The following is a 20,859-nucleotide window of genomic DNA, read 5'->3' on the forward strand; positions in this document are numbered from 1 at the left end:
TATTTTTTCTACAGTTTTTCTGTATTTTTTCTGTAGTTCTTTCTGCAGTTTTTCTGTATTTTTTCTGTACTTCTTTCTGCAGTTTTTCTGTATTTTTTCTGTAGTTCTTTCTGCAGTTTTTCTGTATTTTTTTCTGTATTCTTTCTGCAGTTTTTCTGTATTTTTTCTGTACTTCTTTCTGCAGTTTTTCTGTATTTTTCTGCAGTTTTTCTGCAGTATTTCTGTATTTTTCTGTAGTTCTTTCTGCAGTTTTTCTGTATTTTTTCTGTATTCTTTCTGCAGTTTTTCTGTATTTTTTCTGTATTTTTTCTACAGTTTTTCTGTATTTTTTCTGTAGTTCTTTCTGCAGTTTTTCTGTATTTTTTCTGTACTTCTTTCTGCAGTTTTTCTGTATTTTTTCTGTAGTTCTTTCTGCAGTTTTTCTGTATTTTTTTCTGTATTCTTTCTGCAGTTTTTCTGTATTTTTTCTGGATTCTTTCTGCAGTTTTTCTGTATTTTTTCTGTATTTTTTCTACAGTTTTTCTGTATTTTTTCTGTAGTTCTTTCTGCAGTTTTTCTGTATTTTTTCTGTACTTCTTTCTGCAGTTTTTCTGTATTTTTTCTGTATTTTTCTGCAGTTTTTCTGCAGTATTTCTGTATTTTTCTGTAGTTCTTTCTGCAGTTTTTCTGTATTTTTTCTGTAGTTCTTTCTGCAGTTTTCTGTATTTTTTTCTGTATTCCTTCTGCAGTTTTTCTGTATTTTTTCTGTATTTTTCTGCAGTTTTTCTGCAGTATTTCTGTATTTTTCTGTAGTTCTTTCTGCAGTTTTTCTGTATTTTTTCTGTACTTCTTTCTGCAGTTTTTCTGTATTTTTTCTGTATTTTTCTGCAGTTTTTCTGTATTTTTTCTGTAGTTCTTTCTGCAGTTTTTCTGTATTTTTTCTGTATTTTTCTGTATTTTTCTGCAGTTTTTCTGCAGTTTTTCTGTATTTTTTCTGTAGTTCTTTCTACAGTATTTCTGTATTTTCTTGGTGTTTTTCTCTGCAGGCTCTGAACGGCTTCGTGATGGTGGTGACGGCCGAGGGTTTAGTGTTTTATTCTTCTCCTACAATCAAAGATTACCTGGGCTTCCACCAGGTGAGTCAGAATGAGAGGATCATTAAAGATCAATTAAACAGACATTTACGGCATTTTATTAGTTAAATGTGCACAGAAATAGTTAAAAATATCATATTTACTGGATTCAACCCTACTTCTAGATGCAGCCATTTTTAACCCAAACATTTCTGTTTTAATTGGTATTAAATAGTAAAAGCAGAAGAGTAAATATTCTAAAGTATAAAAATGTGCACACAGTTACATGAACACGATTGTTTTTGTACAAATGTACATTTTGTGCTTTTTAAACTCACATAGCAGCAGATTTGTGTGACGTTTGTATAATTTAATGGATTATTTGTGACGTTTGTAATAGTCTTATTTATGTTGTGGAAGTCATTTAGTGTCAGAGTTTTATGTTTAGCTTTGTGTGGTTTTGTTGTTGATTCTTCGTGTTTTGTCTCCACAGTCGGACGTGGTTCATCAGAGTGTTTTTGAATTAATCCACACTGACGACCGGTCCATGTTCAGGGAGCAGCTGCACTTCGCCTTAAACCCGTCACAGGCTGCAGACGGAGACGGTGAGAAGCTAAAGCCTCATTAAACTTTACATCATGAAATGTTTAACCCTCCTGCTGTCCTCATGTTTGGGCACCAAAAAATATTGTTTCCTTGTCTGAAAAAAATCCCAAAATTCTGCAAAAAATCCCCCAAATTTCTGAAAATTTCCAAAACCTTCAGGAAGAAAATTCCAGTAATTCCTTAAAAGTTTTATAAATAAAAAGCCCCCAAATTTGGCAAGAAAATTCTTGTAAATATTTTTTTTAAAAAATGAGTAAAAATCTTTCAAAAAGTCCTACAAATATCTAAAGTGATTCCATAAATGTCAGTAAAACATTCACATAAAATCAACCAAAATCCAGTGAAATTAGAAGGATTTTGGTTGATTTTTATGTGAATGTTCTTAAAGAAACATTTTTAACATTTCTTTTTTTCCGCCAAAAAATGTTCAAAGATTTCTCAGAAATGTAGAAAATGTGGACATCAGAAGTTTCACTGTGAAAATATGTTTTTTTACCCCACATTTTCAAACTTTAAAACTGATCAGTGTTGACCCACAGGACGACACGACGGTTAATGTTCATGTGAAGTGTTGTGACTGATTTGTTTTTCCACAACGTGCTACAATAAAATTTCTCTGTTCTACTGAATTTATGAATACTGTTTGAAATTTTTTTGTATTTGTTGTTGTTTTTGGAATGTCAGTTTCTGGTTAATGCAGCAGAAAAAAACAGTTCTGGGAAAGTTTGTGAAATATACTTTGTCAACACACAGATATGACCGATGAAGTATTAATACAGCTGCATGCACATTGTTGATCCTCAGGGCCAGTGACCCCCTAATTAACCTGTTCAGCTGTCAGGGAATCACTGGACCAGCTCTCCATCCTACGGGTCCGGTCCTACTGCCCCCTAAGATTTACTCAGAGGGATGCTGCAGAACTGTTAAGCTGGTAGACGAGGAAAATTCGCCTAGCTGTCTCACTGCCTTCATCCAGACGCCTGTCCCTGCTTCCTCTGATAATTAATTTAACCGAGTAGCCACTTCGGTAAAGTTAAATTTAACCACCAGACACACCTGTTAACGGCAGCTTTTCCTCTCACAGATCTGGCACTTGGTAAATTGCTAGGTTTATTTAGAGATTATGGACATATAGACAACCTCTAGGATATGTTTATACTGGGCCAACCTGACCCCTATGATTAGGTAACCTTTCAGAACCTTGCTATTATCATGCACGCTGCAAACTGACTTATTACATCAAGAGCTAGATGTACAAGTATTTATTCAGGGATAATACAGACTAGAAATAGAAATTAGAAAATAAAAAAAACAGCACTTGCAATTTGTTGTCTTTAATTGCAGAATAATGCTTTATTAATATATTTTAGCAGGGCAAAAGCATAGCCAATAAATCATCGGACAAATAATCAAACATTAGATAATATTCAACACACCCTCAGCCTAACTCCCGACTGGTATTATGCTTTCCTAAAGGGGAGTGCGAGTTACCCAATGTAACTGTAATTTGGAGGGAGTAGAACAGCCGGCGTGGCCACACCCGGCTGCTCACCTGAGCCCACCAAGGAACCCAGGGGGAAGCTGGAGAGAGCGTTAGTCCAAATTTCAGGTCTGCTTGCAATCCAATTTTGTGGTTTTGGGCCAGGAATAAAACTTTGTTAATCCATTCAGGTGTTATTCCTCTGAAAATAATAGAATCCAGTGATACTCCATCAGTCCATTGTCAAGTCCCGACCACAATCCTGTAATCCTTAACAACGAATAAGATGCAGTTCCTTTAGTCCATTATTCCATCAGAACAGTCCTTCCGTCTGCAGACCAAGTTATTCCACTCAACCAGAGCTACGTGGTAATCATCCCCTGTGCTCGGACTGATGTCTGGATTGCACCCAGGCAGATACCCGCAACAATCTCCCCCAAACTTTTCCAATAGGTACAATTTATACATCACAGCTCTCTTTAATTTTGCATACGTGTTGACAACATACCTCAACCCACGCAAACAAATTACAGCCACGTCCACCCCCCTCCGCAAATGTGCACTTCCTCATTCCTCACCCAGTGACCTCTGCTTGCCCCAGACATGTTCTTGTCCCTTTCTTCACCTCTCTCTTCTGGTTACAGGAACTTGAGGAAAGTGAATGTCAGCAGCTTTTAAAAGTTGCTGACATATGCACCCCACATTTCAGCACGGTGCACACAGACTTAAAACACTCCCCCACCCTATATACAGAGCTAATAACCCCATGACCCTCTAAGGGCATAATCTAAACTAACCTATCTTAGCTCTTTTGAATTACTCTCTAGTATAGTAATTCAATATCTACCCAGGGTGATCAAACAATGATCCACACCTTGAAAGCATTTTCATCTATCTAATAGCAGCAAAACCCTGTTTAACCTTCTGTCCTGTTATGTTAACCAAAGGCCCTCACAGCTCCCTGTGAGGTGCTGCCCTCAAGTGGTTACCTCTTAGAACACAGTTACTCTTTTCTTTGCTGAACTCTATCAGACCATTACTCAACCTCAAACAACATAAAAACAATGATATATGTATATATTCAAAGAATTAAAGAAGATAAAAAGACATTCCTCTAAAATAATCAAACCATCACTTTTTATAGTGAGACACGCTTCTGATTTTTACACTGTTTCAAAATTTAAGAAAAAAATAAAAAATAAAAGGACATCCTTCCAATATAATCAAACCATCATTCTTCTGAATAAGGCACTCTTTTGATTTCTACACTGTTTCAACATTAAAAATGTAAAAATATAAAAGTATAAGCATTTGATTAATTCACACACATTCATTTGGTTATAGCGTACTGCATTTTAAATCACAGGTTAATATATCATACCGCGCTTCTCTCATTCTGCCGCTGCTCCTTCATAATTCCATCCTTATGGCTGACCAGGGATCCCATATCCATGACCAGGAATATTGACAACATTTCTAATTAAATTCATTTCATTATGAATATTGACGTTTATAATGCTCCTAGAAAATGGTGCAGGTAGGAGAACTCACCTGGTTTCAGGTAAATTTGACATTAAACTCCTTATTTCACTCCTTTTCTGCTGCTTCTGCTGGGGCCTTTAGTGAGGCGTTTAGGGAACATCAGATCAAATTTAATGTATATTTTTAGGTTCTAGTAATTTTCTAATGATGCAGAAGCAGGAAGTTCCCCAGCAGAGAGTGTAGATAAATGATGCGTCTCATCCTGCAGGTGTCCAGGTGTGTGCAAAGCCGGTGAGCTACAGTCCAGAACAGCTTCCTCCAGAGAACTCCTCCTTCCTGGAGAGGAGCTTCGTCTGTCGCTTCCGCTGCCTGCTGGACAACTCCTCCGGCTTCCTGGTGAGTTCAGAAAACAGCCACACGCGGTGAATTAAAACCTCCACAAACCAACCAACACGTGGTTGTCCTCCTCCTGGACCAGGCGCTGAAGTTCCAGGGCCGCCTCAAGTACCTCCACGGCCAGAACCTCCTGAGGGACAACGGGACCCGCAGCCGGCCTCAGCTGGCCCTGTTCGCCATCGCCATGCCGGTCCAGCCGCCCTCCATCGTGGAGATCAGAACCAAGATGATGCTGTTTCAGACCAAACACAAGCTGGACTTCACCCCGCTGGGCGCCTGCAGCAGGTGACCGGATCTTATGAAACTCAGAGGTTTAGGTTTAGGAACGTCACACCGAGGTCCTTAGAGACTAAAATATCTAAAAAAAAAGTTATGTTGTTATTATTTTTGACTTATTTCTTTTAAGTCCTGTCTGCTCACCCTCAGACATCAGTTTAGAAATGTTACGAGGTCCTTAAACACTGAAATATCTAAAAAAAAAGTTATGTTATTATTATTTTTGACTTATTTCTTTTAAGTCCTGTCTGCTCACCCTCAGACGTCGGTTTCCAGGACACGTGACGCTGAATTTCTTGTACATTTCGTTTTATTTTCTGTTTCCAGGGGGAGGATTATTCTGGGATATTCAGAGGCTGAGCTGTGCAGTAAAGGCTCCGGCTACCAGTTCATCCACGCTGCTGACATGATGTACTGCGCCGACAACCACATCCGCAGTGAGTCCACCGTTTACAGGAGATTTAGGTGGTTTTATTTTATCTGGGTTTTTTTTAAGTTATTTTATTTTATCACATTTTATTTGTTATTATATCTGGTTTTATTTTTAAAAAATATATTTTTATCTGATTTTATTTTTAGTCATTTTATCTTACCTGATTTTACTTTATTTTGTTTTATTTTGTCTGATTTTATTCTTAATTGTTTTGTTTCATTTTACCTATTTCAATTTTATTTTATCAGATTTTATTATAAGTTATTTTGTTTTAATCTTTTCTGATTTTATTTCAAGTTATTTTATTTTATTTATTTTGTTTTGTGTAATTGTATTGTAATTAATTTTATTTTATTTTGAGTTATTTTATTTCATCTGATTTTCTTTTAACTTATTTTATTTTATCTGATTTTATTTATTTTATGTTATCTGATTTTAACTTATTTTATTTTATGTGATTTTAATTTATTTTATGTTATCTGATTTTAACTTACTTTATTTTATCTGATTTTATTTATTTTATGTTATCTGATTTTAACTTATTTTATTTTATCTGATTTTATTTATTTTATGTTATCTGATTTTAACTTATTTTATTTTATCTGATTTTAATTTATTTTATGTTATCTGATTTTAACTTATTTTATTTTATCTGATTTTAATTTATTTTATTTTATCTGATTTTATTTTAACTTATTTTATCTGATTGTATTTTAAGTGATTTTATGTCGTTTTACTTTCTCTTTCCTGATTTTATTTCATTGTGTTTTTATTTTTGCTTTAACTCGTCTCTGTGTTTGTGTGTCAGTGATTAAAACAGGAGAAAGTGGTCTGACGGTGTTCCGGCTCCTCACTAAATCTTCCGGCTGGATTTGGGTCAAATCCAACGCCAAGCTGATCTGCAAAGGAGGCCGACCCGAGTTCATCATCGCCTACCAGCAGGCTCTGGTGTAAGTGGCCCTGAACGTGGAGCTTTGGCTGGTTTTGGGCTGATTTGGTCAAATTTCCAGGCACTTTGGACGCATTTTTGTACATTTTGGTGATTTTTGTGCTGTTTGTAAGACAAATTTAGCTTATTTTGGACGACTTTCACATTATTTTGGACATTTTTTGTTATTATGGACGATTTTTGAGAGATATTTGATGACTTTTTAGGCAGTCTGGAGGTGTTTTTGTCATTTTTTTGATGGTTTTTTGTTCAAATTTTGTTTATTTTGGGAAAATGTTAAGTTGTTTGGGTTCGGGCCACATTTGTAGCTGGTTTGGCGTGCTTTTGTAAATGTTGGTCAAGCCATTTTGGGCATTTTTTTGTTATTTTAGGTCATTTTTGAGACACATTTGACAAATTTTTAGGCAATTTAGACACGTTTCAGTCATTTTTTGTGTCATTGTCGGACAAATTTGGATTATTTTAGCCAAGCTTGGTCATTTTGACCAAGTCTTGAGTTGTTTTGATGAAGTTTGTCAGCAGTTTGGACATGTTTTTGTAAATGTTTGCCATATTTCAAGCCATTTTGAGCTTTTTTTTGTTGTTTTTGGCCAAGTCTTGAGTTGTTTTGGTGAAGTTTGTCAGCAGTTTGGACATGTTTTTGTAAATTCTGGCAAGTGTAGCATTGTTATTGATACATTTTGGACAAGTTTCAAACTACCTTTGGCATTTTTTTGTTTTTAATTTTCGGTATTTTTTGAGACATATTTGACAAGTTCTTAGGCAGTTTGGACACATTTTTGTCAATTTGGGCAATTTTGGCTTGAGTTGTTTTCATCAAATTTTGGTTATTTTGGCCAAGTTTTGTGTCATGTTTGGGTTCGGCTTAAGTTTGTAGCTAACAAGGGCGACCAATATTTTGTTTATTTTTAGCAGGTTGGACATGTTTTTGTAAATGTTGGTCAAGTTTCAAGCCATTTTGAGCATTTTTTGTTATTTTGGGCCATTTTTTAGACATATTTTACAAGTTTTTAGGCAGTTTGGACATGTTTTTGTCATTTTGCCGTGCAGGACAAATTTTGGTTATTTTGCCCAAGTTTTGAGTTGTTTTGGTGAAGGTTGTAAGCAGTTTGGACATTTTTTTAAATGGCAAGTTTTTTGTGATTTTGGCCAAATTTTGAGTTGTTTTGTACCATTTTTTGTCTTTTTTTGGAATTTTAAATGACTGCTTGAGTCATTTTGGTCAAGGTCTAAGTTACTGTGGCAACGTTTCACGTCATTTTGGGCAATTTTTTGTTATTATAGCCGATTTTTGACAAGTTTTAAGGCAATTTGGACACATTTTTGTCTTTTTTTTCATGTCATGTTGGACAAACTTTTACTATTTCGGGCACGTTTTTCATCATTTTAGACGTTTCACTGTTGGTCAGAGCTGAGTCAGTCTGAAAAAATCAATTGGAACCAGACTTTTGTTCACCAAACGGTTTATTTTTGGGCAATTTTTGAAGAGAAAAGTGGTTTTGATTAAATATTTTCTTAATTTTAAGCTTATATTTAGTTGATTTTCCTAATGGAACTGTATGTTACACGTTACATAGAAGGACCTTCGTAAAAATTTTAAATTTCAGTTTTTTCAGTTTTGATGATTGCTGTAGGTTTGGTGATTTTTTTCAAAATCCAGATTCGCCTTTCAAAGATGCCTTTCAGATATTTATTAGCCCCAAACAGCACCTCTGATGATTTCTTCGTGTCAGTAAAGCAACCTGCTGTTTGTTTCTTGCAGTAAATCCGAGGGGGAGGAGTATTTTCGTCAGCGGCGGCTCGAGCTCCCCTTCAGCCTCACCACCGGAGAGGGCGTCCTCTACAACACCAGCCCCACCATGGACATCGGTCAGGCCCAGTTCAACAAGAAGTTCAGCAGCGACAACATGAAGAAGGTCGGAGAGCCTAAATGCCTGCTGGACTGCTTCCTGAAACAAGATGAAAACGTCTACAGCCTGGGGGTGGCGGATCCTCTCTCTGTGGACCATGTGTTCACGGACAGCCAGCCGCTGCTCAAAGTCACCAACGAAACCACCACATCGGACCACACGGTGGTGAAGGAGAAGGCCCAGCAGTCGGTGATGGCTGTGATCGACAGCCTGGAGAAGATGGCGCAACACGGGGACTTGGGCTCAGCTCTGCAGAACCTGGACATGGGCGACGGCGAGCTGATGGAGTGGGAGAACGCTCTGAAGAGGCTGGGTCAGGACGAGGATCAGCAGAGCAACGTGAGGTCGGACCTGGACAGCATCCTCACCGACGACATCTTTGACTTCGTGGACAGCGTTTTGTTCAAAGAGAACAGCGAGGACCTCCTGAACCCTCCCAGCTGCCTGGCCGGACTCCCCCAGCAGCAGGATCCCTTCAGTCAGTTCTCAGCCGGTGAGCTCCCTGAGCCGCCGCTGTTCCCCACGCCAAGCCCCGAACAGACTTTCCCTCCGATGAACGGCGTCTATGCTCGGCAGCAGAGCGCCGTCAACGGAGGAGGGATCCCCGGGCCGAGCCTTCAGTCTGCTCAGGTATTCGGCAACACCCAGACGCTGACCCACCGAGGTCCTCAGATCCCTCAGATCCCTCAGAACCCTCAGAACCCTCAGATCCCCCAGAACCTTCAGATCCCTCAGAACCCTCAGATCCCCCAGAACCCTCAGATCCCCCAGAACCCTCAGATCCCCCAGAACCCTCAGATCCCCCAGAACCCTCAGATCCCTCAGAACCCTCCAACCGACAGCAACCTGCCGCCTCTTCAGCAGCTGCAGCTTCAGGACATTTTCAGTCCGTCTATCGAGCTCCCAGTGCTCACTGTCCCCAACATCTCAGCCGATGACGCCTTAGCAACATTTCAGTCCTGCGGTCAGGCGTCGGTCCGTCACCCGGGCTTCCATCAGGGGCTCAGCAGTGCGGTCCAGCAGGCCGACCAGCTCCTGCTGCATCAGAACCGTCCTGCTGCGATGCTGCAGAACTCAGTCCTACAACCCAACAGTGTAGCTCCCGCCCTCATGGACACGCTGCCTCCCCTGATTCCCTACAGTGGCTTTAGCTCCTCAAGCACGTCTGATATCCCCTTTTCCTCACCGTGTCTTCAGGGAAACCTCCCGTTTGGTCCGCCCAGCCGTCCTCTGCAGCAGTGGAACCAGAACCAGAAGGTGCCTCACGCCGGCATCGTGCAGAACGGACACGAGGCGTTGCCAGCGTTCCAGAGCCAAAATCCACAGAGCCAAACAATCCCGCATGCTGGTTTGTGGCCGCGGGGCGTCACTGGACTGAACCAGCAGGGGGCGCTGCCAGGAGGACAGGCGTCCAATCACAGCAGCTGCATGTTCAACCAGCATTCTTCTTCCAGCCCACCAGGCAGCGACGTCCTTACTCCCTCCGGGGCTCCGGGCCTCAGGGGGACCGACGCCTCGCTGGACCAGAGTCCCGTCCAGGCCTCCTGCTACTACCAGTGGAACCACAGTGAGCGGGTGGTCGGGACGTCGGCCATCAGCCAGGAGAACGCCAACATTAATCCTCTCGCTGCTCCGCCCAACATGTCCGCCGCACAGTACGCTCGCATGCAGCACTACCTGCAAAACAGCAGGCAGACACAGGTAAACATTACTGCTAGCATGAAGCAGAACAGAGAAAAACCTCGTGAACTCCAAATGTCGTACAAAGTGTCTTCAAGTATGTGTAGATTAATTCTTGGTGATCCAGAGTGCTTCAGTAGGAGGAAACTGGAGTTGTTATTTGGTTCTGGAAGACGTTTCACCTCCATTCCAGTGGTGGAACTGCCCGGAGAGGGATGTCAGGACTGCATTGTAAGTGGCTGATAAGTGGTGTTCGAGCCTTTTTTAAGGTGGTTTCATAACAGTTTTCACTGCCGTTAATACGCCCAACAAAACGTAGCAGATACTTACAGTGCAGTCTTCAGTGACTGTGACACCACTCACCATACAGTCCTCACATCCCTCCCCAGGCAGTTTCACCACCATTAACGTTTAATTATTGTAAGTTAGGTGTGATTATAGATACCAACCAGTAAGATACCAAACTTCTGGCAACACTTGCCAGGTGCATATAGTCTTCAGACAGAGTTAAAATAATTATCACAATAAAATCTCCTGAGTTAATTATTACTTGACTTTATTTTCAGATTATATATCTAAAACTGTGACCGCATGAGTTAGAAAATTATGTCAATAGAAACATTTTCCATGTATTTATGAATAAAATGTTGGATAAATCTGGCTGTAGAATATAGACGGGAGTAAAACTGGCACAGCTACTACAGTGAAGACAAAAAACAAATTTTAAATATATGTTTTGTAGAATTCTGCATGTATTTATTGGATTTAACAGGTACACATCACCGCAAAGTCAGGAAATGTTGCTAATTTGCAGAAATGTTTAACAAAAAATCACCTAATTTTGTATTTTTCTACTAGTTTAATGAAAAAAAAGTCCCAAAATCTCAAAATTGACTGAAAGAAAAGATATTTAAGGTTTCAGACCTTCACAAAATCGCTCTACAGGGGGTCGATTTTTGCCATAAACTGGAACTCCATCAGAGTCTGACTTAGACTGTGGAGTCATAATGGAGGGCAAAAAGTTAGTGAGCATAGCACAATCCAAGGTGGAGTACAAGCAGAGAATGAAACAAAGGTGTCTGATAACGCCTCGTAATGACGTATTCATCCGCTGTAGACCAGTTCCAACTAACCAGTTCCAATTGACCAGTTCCAACTAACCAGTTCCAACGTAACGAAATGCTGTAGGTTGAGGACGCCGTAAACCGAGGACCTCCCGTATGTCCGTTAACAATGATGTAATTGTTTCTAATTGCGAGCAGCTCTGTGACATTTTGTGTTTTGTGACGTTTTTGTGTCTTTGTTTTGCGTTGCAGCAGACTAACGGCGGTGGGATGTTCGTGGCTCCGCCTCACGACGTTTCCACCTATCTGATGGAGTAGACCTGCAGAAGGACGGACGGCTGAACTTATCCACAGATTGTTTCATATCCTGTTTCATTTACGTTCTATATATGTTCTATATAAATATATATATATATATCTGTATACTGTCTGTTTAAAGCTTGTTGCTGTTGCTTTAGTGAAGATACACTATAATAACATGAAGTATGAAGCCACAAGTGCGTTTACCAGGACTAGCTCTGAGTGGAGCCGGTCCAAGCAGCCAAAGATGTTTTTTATAAGGGAAACCAGATTTATCTCCAAGATTTAAAACCTGAAAAGCAGATTTTTTTTTATTCTAGCTAAGTGGAAACGTTTTCTAAAAGAATTTGTAATCTTTGTACGAAAGCGTAGAGACTCACTGAAAGTGGGACCGCCGTGCCTTCAATGAACTTATTACTGGTAAAATAATCTGTGTTTTTAATGAGACCCTCAAAGTGGTTGATGTAAGTGTATGGATTTAATTTGTACCTTTTTATATTTCTTATATCCGCTTCGGCTCACCGACGCCCCCATCCTTTACAGAGCGTTTGCAGTGTATTAATGTGCTCTTATGGAGAATGTTTGCTGCTCAGAGATGCAGAACGAAGTCTAGTCCCAGAGTTTCACAGCAGCAGCTAGAGAAGAAAGAAAAAGACAAGATAAACTGAAGAAATCTGGAAAAATTAGAGGTCAAAATAAACTGAAGAAATCTGGAAAAATTAAAGGTAAAATTAAACTAAAGAAATCTGGAAAATTAAAGGTGAAATTAAGCAGAAGAAATGTGAAAAACAGCTGCATGAGTGAGTTTCATCAGCAGCACAGGACTGACCAGAAACACAAAGCTAGACTAGCTGCAGCTGGTAGCGATTAGCTTCTGTTAGCAGGAAGCTAAAATGTTCGCAGTTAGCTTCAATTAGCAGGTGTTTGGAGGAAGCTAACTGTTTAGCATTTAGCTTGGCAGGAAGCTTAACTGTCAGCAGGAAGTTAAACGGTTAGCAGGAAGCTAAACTGTTAGCATTTAGCTTAAGTTAGCAGGAAGCCTAACTGTCAGCAGGAAGTTAACCCTTTAAGCGCCAAAGTCGCAATATTGCGACAATCAACATTGCTGAACGTAACAAGCCATAGCTTCAAATATAGTGCCTCATGTAGTTCCTACTTTACACCAGGAGATGGCGGACATCTGGAACTTCAATCTGAGCATCAGTTGTGGGCGTGTTTTAATTCAAAGTTTAGGAGTTTATAGAGTCTGAAAACCGAGGAGACGAGACTCGTCGTCGGAGCGTATCAGAGCGCAAGACGGCACATTTTAGAGTGAAAAAACTCACCGTACCGAGAGGTCTGGTCAACGCTGACAAAGTACTTTGTCAAGTAATGGCTTACTCATATTCTGAAGAGGAATATTCACCCTCTGATGAAGATGTTCAGTCGTCCACTGAGACAGAAAGTGCCGCTGCGTCTGTGCGTAACGGCAGCGGGTCGGTGCGCCATGACGGTCCACGAGCAGCACATACTGGAGCCGATGCTTTGCTTCACCGGGTCCGGGGTGGCAGGAGGGGACGTGGTGGGTGTAGCTGGAGTGGTCAGAACACCGCTAATGGTGAGGGGGATAGCGGGGATGCAAAAAAACGCGGAAATAGCAGCAGACACGGGAGAAAATGCACTGATAATAACGGTGGAGGCTGCATTGGCGTTCACGGCCCTGTCGTAAATGACGATGATGATGGCTGGGTTTGCTTGACAGATGAGGAAGAGTTTCACAAGTGGGTCAGACAAAAAAAACAAACAAACAAAAAAAAAAAACAAGTGAGTCAGACATTTTGATGAGCCTGTTGGGTATCATGGAGACAGAGATCTGACAAATTCTGAGCCAAACAATGCCATCTTGATGATAAACATCAATAAAGTTATGTAATCCATATGTCCGCCGCCTGGTGATGTCATAATATGCAAATTAGATGAGTGAATTTACTCCCATCACAAACTGTGGGTCATACTGATGATTTTTCTCATTTACAGTTTGCCTTTATCTCTAACCATTTTCAAGTTACAACCTTTAGAAAAAATGATATTAAAACTGAATATTTTATTGAAAAAACTCTGGCGCCTAAAGGGTTAAACGTTAGGAGGAAGCTAAACTGTTAGCATTTAGCAGGAAGCTAAACTGTTAGCATTTAGCTTCAGATAACAGGAAGCCAAATTAGCCTTTTTTAAAGAGTTTTTAACTTTAAATTTTGAAGCAGTTTCCTGTTATTTTACAGATTTTCTCAGTTTTATTAAATTACAGATAATATGCAGTAAAATCTAAAAAAAAAAAGAACAGTGAAAATCTGTAAAATGCCCATAAATTGTTTTTTAAAATTGCAGTTAAAATCTGTAAAAAGTTTATTTCCTTCACAAGTTATTGATAAAAACCTGAAACACTTTTTTTTTTAACAAATCTGTGACGTTTTAATTTAAAAAACGTAAAGATTTTAAGACGGAGAATCTGCAGCTGCTCTTGTTCTTCATCTATTTTTATTCCTAATAAACTCTGAGCCGAACACAGTATATTAATATTAATGATAATTATAATCGTCTTCGTTTCTTTCTGGCTGAAAAGCGTCTCATTATGAATCTTTTGCTTTCTTGTAAATAAAAAGCTGAACATTAAAGATGCTCCTTCAGGTTCATTAAAATCATCCTAAACTGTGGAAACAAGGGAAAAGATTGAGCCGGATCTTCTGCTCCACCGTCTCCGATTCACCTGAAACTTTACCAACTTAAACTCTGGATGGTAAAATGTTAGCTCTGAGAGTTTAGCTCCAGAAAACAAAAACGGTCTGACATCATTAATCTGAAATCTTCACTGTCGACAAACTTTAAGCAGATTTGTTTTAAATCTGAGTCCTTTTGAAGAACAAAATCTCAAAAATTATTAAAGATAAAAACCTGAAATTGTCTCTGTTGTTTCTCATCATAACAATAAATTAAACTCTAAAATATTGGACATGTGGTTTAAATTATCTCTGATTATTGGAGAGTGGAAATATGAAAAGAACAAACACAAAAAGTCACGAAAAGTTCCATTTTTGAGCTCAAATTAACAATATATCTGATAATTAGAGGTTAACTGGTGATATTTTCCCAACCACATGTAGCTAAATGTCACAGTAACACAAAACTAAACATAATAAATGCTTTTAATATGAAATATTTGGTCATAAAAATTAGTTTGAAATGACAAAAAATAGTGAAAATTACTTAAAATATCGTGTATAATGATGCAAAACTTGCCAATGTGTCCAAAATGACTGAAAGATTTGCGGAAAAAAACATTTATGAGTTGTGTAAAATGACAAAAATGTTGAAAATAACTTATGTCCTAAATTAGTTAATATTTGTCCAAAATGACAAATAAAATTAAATTATTTGTAATATGTGAAAAATGACTTATTTTTTTGTAGAAAATGATCTAAAAGAAATGTCTAAAATGACAAAAACATTAAAAATCCCTTCGGATACGTCTGTAGTGATGTAGAATTTGTCCAGAACAACTCAAAATTTTTCTCGAATAACGTAAAATTTGTCCAAAATTATTCAAACATGACGTAAAATTTTGTGAAAGGCACATTTTCAAACTGTCTAAATTGGAAAAAAAAAAGAAAATGACTTACAACATGTCCAAAATGATGCAAAACTTGTCCAGGATGGCTTAAAATTTGTCTCAAATTAGCTAAAACTTGTCCAAAATGATCCAAACATGTCCAAAATTCTGTGAAATGTTGTGAAAAACTGTCTAAATTGAAAAAAAAATGTTGAAAATGACTTAAAATATTGTCTATAATGATGCAAAACTTGTCCTGAATGCCTCAAAATCTGTCCTCAATTACTTAAAATTGATCCCAAGTGACTAAAAATGTATTTTTATTTTAGTTTTATGACAGAATATTTCATATTAAAACTTTTCCACGTGTTTTGTTGGTTTAAGCTCAAAGACGGAACTTTTCATGTCAACTTTAACGGTTATTTTTTTCATATTCCCTCTCCCCAATAATCAGAGATAATTTAATCAATAATTTAGAGTTTAATTTATCATCATGATGAGAAAAAACTGGGAAAATTTCAGGTTTTCATCTTTAATTATTGCTGAGATTTTGTTGTTCAAACACTCAGATTCCTCAAAGCTGCTAAAAGTTGGTTGCCGGGCGGATTTAAAGGATTTATCTTGGGGAACAGTTTATAAATTGCAGTAAAAATGAACAAATATGTCCATAAATATCCATGTGTTCTGTTAAATCAGACTCGGTTGAGCAGAAATGTGGTGAAAACGTTCAGTTTAAACGATCCACACTACAGTCGAACCTGAACGGCGATGATTTGGCAGCTTTTTCCCACTGCATTGTGGGAAATCTCTCAGTATTTGAACTTTCCTCCGGACTCTGTGGAAAGAACTTGTTGTTTTTCAGGGCTGTAGCCACTAAATAAAACCCTGGAGCCAAACGTTGTCCTCTTCCTGTTGTAATCCTTTGTTTAGCCTGTTCTGTCAACGCTTTGTTTTATCCTCAATAAACGTGTGCAATCATTAGCGCTGTCTGCGTGGTGTTTTCATCACAAGGAAAAGCTGCTGTTTACTCAAAACATGTCAAAGACTCAGAACTGGTCAAGAATTATGTACAATTATTCTTCATTGGTCCATTTACTTTGTGGAAAGCTCCAGTTCCATGATACTGCCACCTCCATGCTGAATGGTAGTTTGCTTTATTCAGGGTCAACAAAAGACCTGCCCAAGAAAGTCCAGAACCAGTCCTAAAAGGTCTAAAACCAGGACCAAAATCAAACCTAAACCAGTCAGAATACAGTCTGAAACCAATCCTAAACCAGTCTAAAACCAGTTCAATAGGGTTAGGGTTGACCAAAACCAAATCTAAACCACAATCCAAAAAAAGTCCAAGACCTGTCCAAGAAAGTCCAGAACCAGGAGAACCGAGACTACAACCAAACATAAACCAGTGCTAAGAAAGTCCAGAACCAGTCCAACATCCAGTCTGAAACCAGTCCAGAAGCTCTTCTAGAAAGCTCCAGAGCATGATACTACCACCTCCATGCTTGATGGTAGGTTTGGTGTTCTCGGGGTTAAAGGTCTCACCTTCAGGTTTTCTTCCATCTGACCACAGAACTTTCCTCCAGAAGGTCTTTTCTTTGTCCATGTGATGAGTGGAGCTTTAAGGTTCTGCTTCTAGAGGAAGAACTTCCTTCTTCATGGACTCGATGGTCAGAAACAGAACCTGGTGTTCATGGAGATCCAGATGTTGGTGTTAGAAGTTAGAAGCTGCTTACACAATCAGGTCTGAGAAGATTTAAAGATGAAGGAGGAAGAACATTAATCAGCTGATTTTCTCAGGGTGAAATGATGTTTTCTGTCCAGCAGAGGGCTCTATCTACCAGCTGCTGCTCAAAAACACTTGATACGGTAGATTTTTATTTATTTATGTACAGAAAACAGCTTAAATACTCATTAAACTACAACATTTAGATTATTTGCATTAAAGCCGACATCTCTGTGTGCAGAATGAATGAACTGTTCTGTAAAAAATGTTTGTTTTATCATCATTTACCAAAAAGAAAAATGTGTTTTTGCTCTTTTAAAACGTTTAACTTTTAATGAATGCATCACTTCTGCATAAATGCAGGTTTTTGCATATGTTAATTTGAAAAGATATTTCAATATTTTATCTTCAATTTTTAACTGATTTTTAATGACTGACAGACAGAAATAATTCAAATAAATTCATTTTAGGAGGCAGATCATCTCACAGTAAAACATGTAGAAGATAAAATAGAAAATAAAACAGAGTAAAATGTATTTAAATGTATTTAATTACATAAATCCCCACCACCCTAAAAATAATTAACTTAAATAAATAAAATAAAAAATGCTTTATAAGTTGAAATAAGTGCAAATAAATTTTGTGAAATGATTAAAATTGAGTAACTAATGAAAAACAAAGTAAACAATGAAAACAAATAAACTTAAAAATATGTTTTCAAAAGTCTGGTACTTTAAATGATTTTTTTCATTTTAAAATGTTTTTAATTTTAATAATTTTAGCAATAATTTTAAATGACCAAATAATCTAATAATTACAGTCTATGTGTTTTAAAGAGCAGGTTTATTACAGACTAAAGTGAAAAAATAAAACATGTAAAAGATAACATAGAAAATGCAAGAGAGTAAAATTAGTTTAAATAAATGCTCACCTAAAAAATAGAAAATAAAAACATAAAAATGCAGACCAGTTGGAAAAAAAATCAAATAAATTTATAGAATAATTCAAATTGATTAACAAACTAAAAGAGATGAAAACCATAAAGTAAACAATTAAACTAAATAAATTATCTTAATAAAAATGCAGACTAAAAGTCTTTTGATTGTCTTTTTTTGTTTAGCATTTTTGTATTTAATTTCAAAATGATTTTAAATGACCAATAAAAATAAGCAAATAATTACAGATTATTTGTTTTAGCAAGTAGTTTTATTTCAAAGTTAAAAAAAAAACAAAGCAAATTCTATCAAATGACTAAAACTGATCGAACACAACAGCAAACAAACAAAGTAAACAACAAACCAATAATTAAAATGAAGTGAAGTAAAAAGCATAACTTAATTTATTGTTAATCAGTAAACTAATTATTTACAAGCAGTGAAATAAATTGTCTACTTTTAAATTGTCCACCATATTAAAGCCTGTAGCTGTTCTTTTATTTTGGTAAAATGTCCACCATATTAAAGTCTCTAGCTGTGCTTTTATTTTGGTAAAATATCCACCACATTAAAGCCTGTAGTTGTGCTTTTATTTTGGTAATGTGAGTCAGTCTGTGTTAAACCTGCAGAAGTTCTTGGTTCGTGTTCGTGTTTTTCCTGACAGATGGAATAAAAACGGAGTCGGAGCCTCGAGCTTCGGTCTAAATGAAGCCACAAACCTTCATGTTCTCTTCAGCAGTTAGATTTTTTCCACAGACAGAACATTCTGGACTCTGAACACAAAAGAAGCTTCGTGCAAAATAAGATCACATCCAGCTGATCAGAGGATCCGGTTTCACTGCTGCAGCTTCTGGAGGAAAACTTTCTTTAAGGACGTCGGTTTGGATCCTCTCAGACGTAGAAATATCAACTTTTATCTCGAAAAAATAGTCTTAAAATGAGCAGTAAAAGTCATTTTAATGGGAAGCTTTTTTGAAGAATTTAAGTTGTTTTACAGATTTTCTTCATTTTGTTAAATTCCAATAATGTTTTTTTAATCACAGAAGAAAGGTGTTAATGAACAAGTTGACTTATTAAAAACACACACAACAAATAATATACCTTTCTTAGTCTAGTCACTGGTATTATAAGTGAGTAACTAGCCCTCCCACGTTAGCCTCTTGCATGAAAAGCTAATAGCTAGTACTCCACTGCTAGTCACACAAATCACTAGCATCTACCACTTCTGCTCTGCACTAGCGTTCTATAGGCTAGCATCTAGCATTCATGTTCTGTTCACTAGCATCTTATAGGTTAGCATCTGTGCTCTGTTCATGTGCATGCTATGAGCTAGTATGTAGCCTCTATGCTCTGTTCGTTAGCATCCTCTAGGCTAGCATCTAGCATTCATGCTCTGTTCAGTAGCATCCTATAGGCTAGCATCTAGCATTCATGCTCTGTTCACTAGCATCCTATAGGCTAGCATCTAGCATTCATGCTCTGTTCACTATCATCTTATAGTTTAGCATCTAGCATTAATGCTCTGTTCACTAGCATCCTATAGGGTAGCATCTAGCATTCATGCTCTGTTCACTAGCATCCTGTAGGCTAGCATTCATGCTCTGTTAATTAGCATCCTATAGGGTAGCATCTAGCATTCATGCTCTGTTGCTCTGTTCACTAGCATCCTGTAGGCTAGCATCTAGCATTTATGCTCTGTTCACGAGCATCTTATAGTTTAGCATCTAGCATTAATGCTCTGTTCACTAGCATCCTGTAGGCGAGCATTCATGCTCTGTTCACTAGCACCCTATAGGCTAGCATGTAGCATTCATGCTCTGTTCACGAGCATCTTTTAGGTTAGCATCTAGCATTCATACTCTGCTCACTAGCATCCTGTAGGCTAGCATTCATGCATTCATGCTCTGTTCACTAGCATCTAATAGGCTAGCATCTAGCATTCATGCTCTGTTCACTAGCATCTTATAGGCTAGCATCTTGCATTCATGCTCTGTTCACTAGCATCTTATAGTTCAGCATCTAGCATTCATGCTCTGTTCACGAGCATCCTATAGGCTAACATCTAGCATTCATGCTCTGTTCACTAGCATCCTCTAGGCTAGCATCTAGCATTTATGCTCTGTTCACAAGCATCTTATAGGTTAGCATCTAGCATTAATGCTCTGTTCACTAGCATCCTCTAGGCTAGCATTCATGCATTCATGCTCTGTTCAGTAGCATCCTATAGGGTAGCATGTAGCATTCATGCTCTGTTCACTAGCATCTTATAAGTTTGCATCTAGCATTCATGCTCTGTTCACTAGCATCCTATAGGCTAGCATCTAGCATTCATGCTCTGTTCACTAGCATCTTTTAGGTTAGCATCTAGCATTCATGCTCTGCTGACTAGCATCCTGTAGGCTAGCATTCATGCATTCATGCTCTGTTCACTAGCATCCTGTAGGCTAGCATCTAGTCACACAAATCACTAGTGAATGTTCTTAGGCTAGTTGGTCGTATCATAAGCTAGCGAATAGCTTTCTTTGGCTAGTCATTAGGTTATCTGAGTTGCAAACTAGCATTCCCAGACTAGTTATGTCAATCTCTAACCTAGCAACAACAGTAGTCATGAATGAAAGTATTTGCCGCCCTGGAATTTTTCCAGAAAATCCACCATTTCTCCCAGAAATTGTTGCAATTACAAATGTTTTTGGTAAACACTTGTTTATTTCCTTTTAGTGTGTGACATTCCATAGCATCCTTAGCTTAGTGACTAGCATCTGTGGGTTAGTCTTTGGCATTCCATGGCCAATCAGTAGCATCCTTAGCATAGTGACTAGCATCTGTAGGTTAGTCTTTAGCATTCCATGGCTAATTAGTAGCATCCTTAGCCCAGTGACTAGCATCTGTGAGTCAGTCTTTAGCATTCCATGGCTAGTCAGTAGCATCCTTAGCCTAGTGACTAGCATCTGTGAGTTAGTCTTTAGCATTCCATGGCTAGTCATACATTT

The 20,859-nt window shown here is 38.0% G+C and overlaps 1 protein-coding gene across 2 annotated transcripts in view; it reads left to right on the forward strand.

Moving 5' to 3' along the window:
• Positions 1-16,192, forward strand: part of LOC110967255 (aryl hydrocarbon receptor-like) — a 56,741-nt gene extending 40,549 nt beyond the window's left edge. The window contains exons 4-12 of one of the 2 annotated variants that reach the window (XR_007946666.1): positions 1,026-1,115; positions 1,546-1,657; positions 4,889-5,016; positions 5,099-5,301; positions 5,620-5,729; positions 6,534-6,675; positions 8,437-10,285; positions 11,581-12,317; positions 12,354-16,192. Coding sequence is in view for 1 of the 2 variants with exons in the window: in XM_051959016.1 (XP_051814976.1) it covers positions 1,026-1,115; positions 1,546-1,657; positions 4,889-5,016; positions 5,099-5,301; positions 5,620-5,729; positions 6,534-6,675; positions 8,437-10,285; positions 11,581-11,646 (2,700 nt within the window). In the remaining variant the exon portion in view is untranslated. Of the gene's footprint in view, positions 1-1,025; positions 1,116-1,545; positions 1,658-4,888; positions 5,017-5,098; positions 5,302-5,619; positions 5,730-6,533; positions 6,676-8,436; positions 10,286-11,580 lie in introns of both variants that reach the window. The other variant, XM_051959016.1, reaches the window with a different exon arrangement.
• Positions 16,193-20,859: the final 4,667 nt, after the last annotated feature.

This window comes from Acanthochromis polyacanthus, chromosome 14 (genome assembly GCF_021347895.1).
Source record: "Acanthochromis polyacanthus isolate Apoly-LR-REF ecotype Palm Island chromosome 14, KAUST_Apoly_ChrSc, whole genome shotgun sequence".
NCBI lineage: Eukaryota > Metazoa > Chordata > Actinopteri > Pomacentridae > Acanthochromis > Acanthochromis polyacanthus.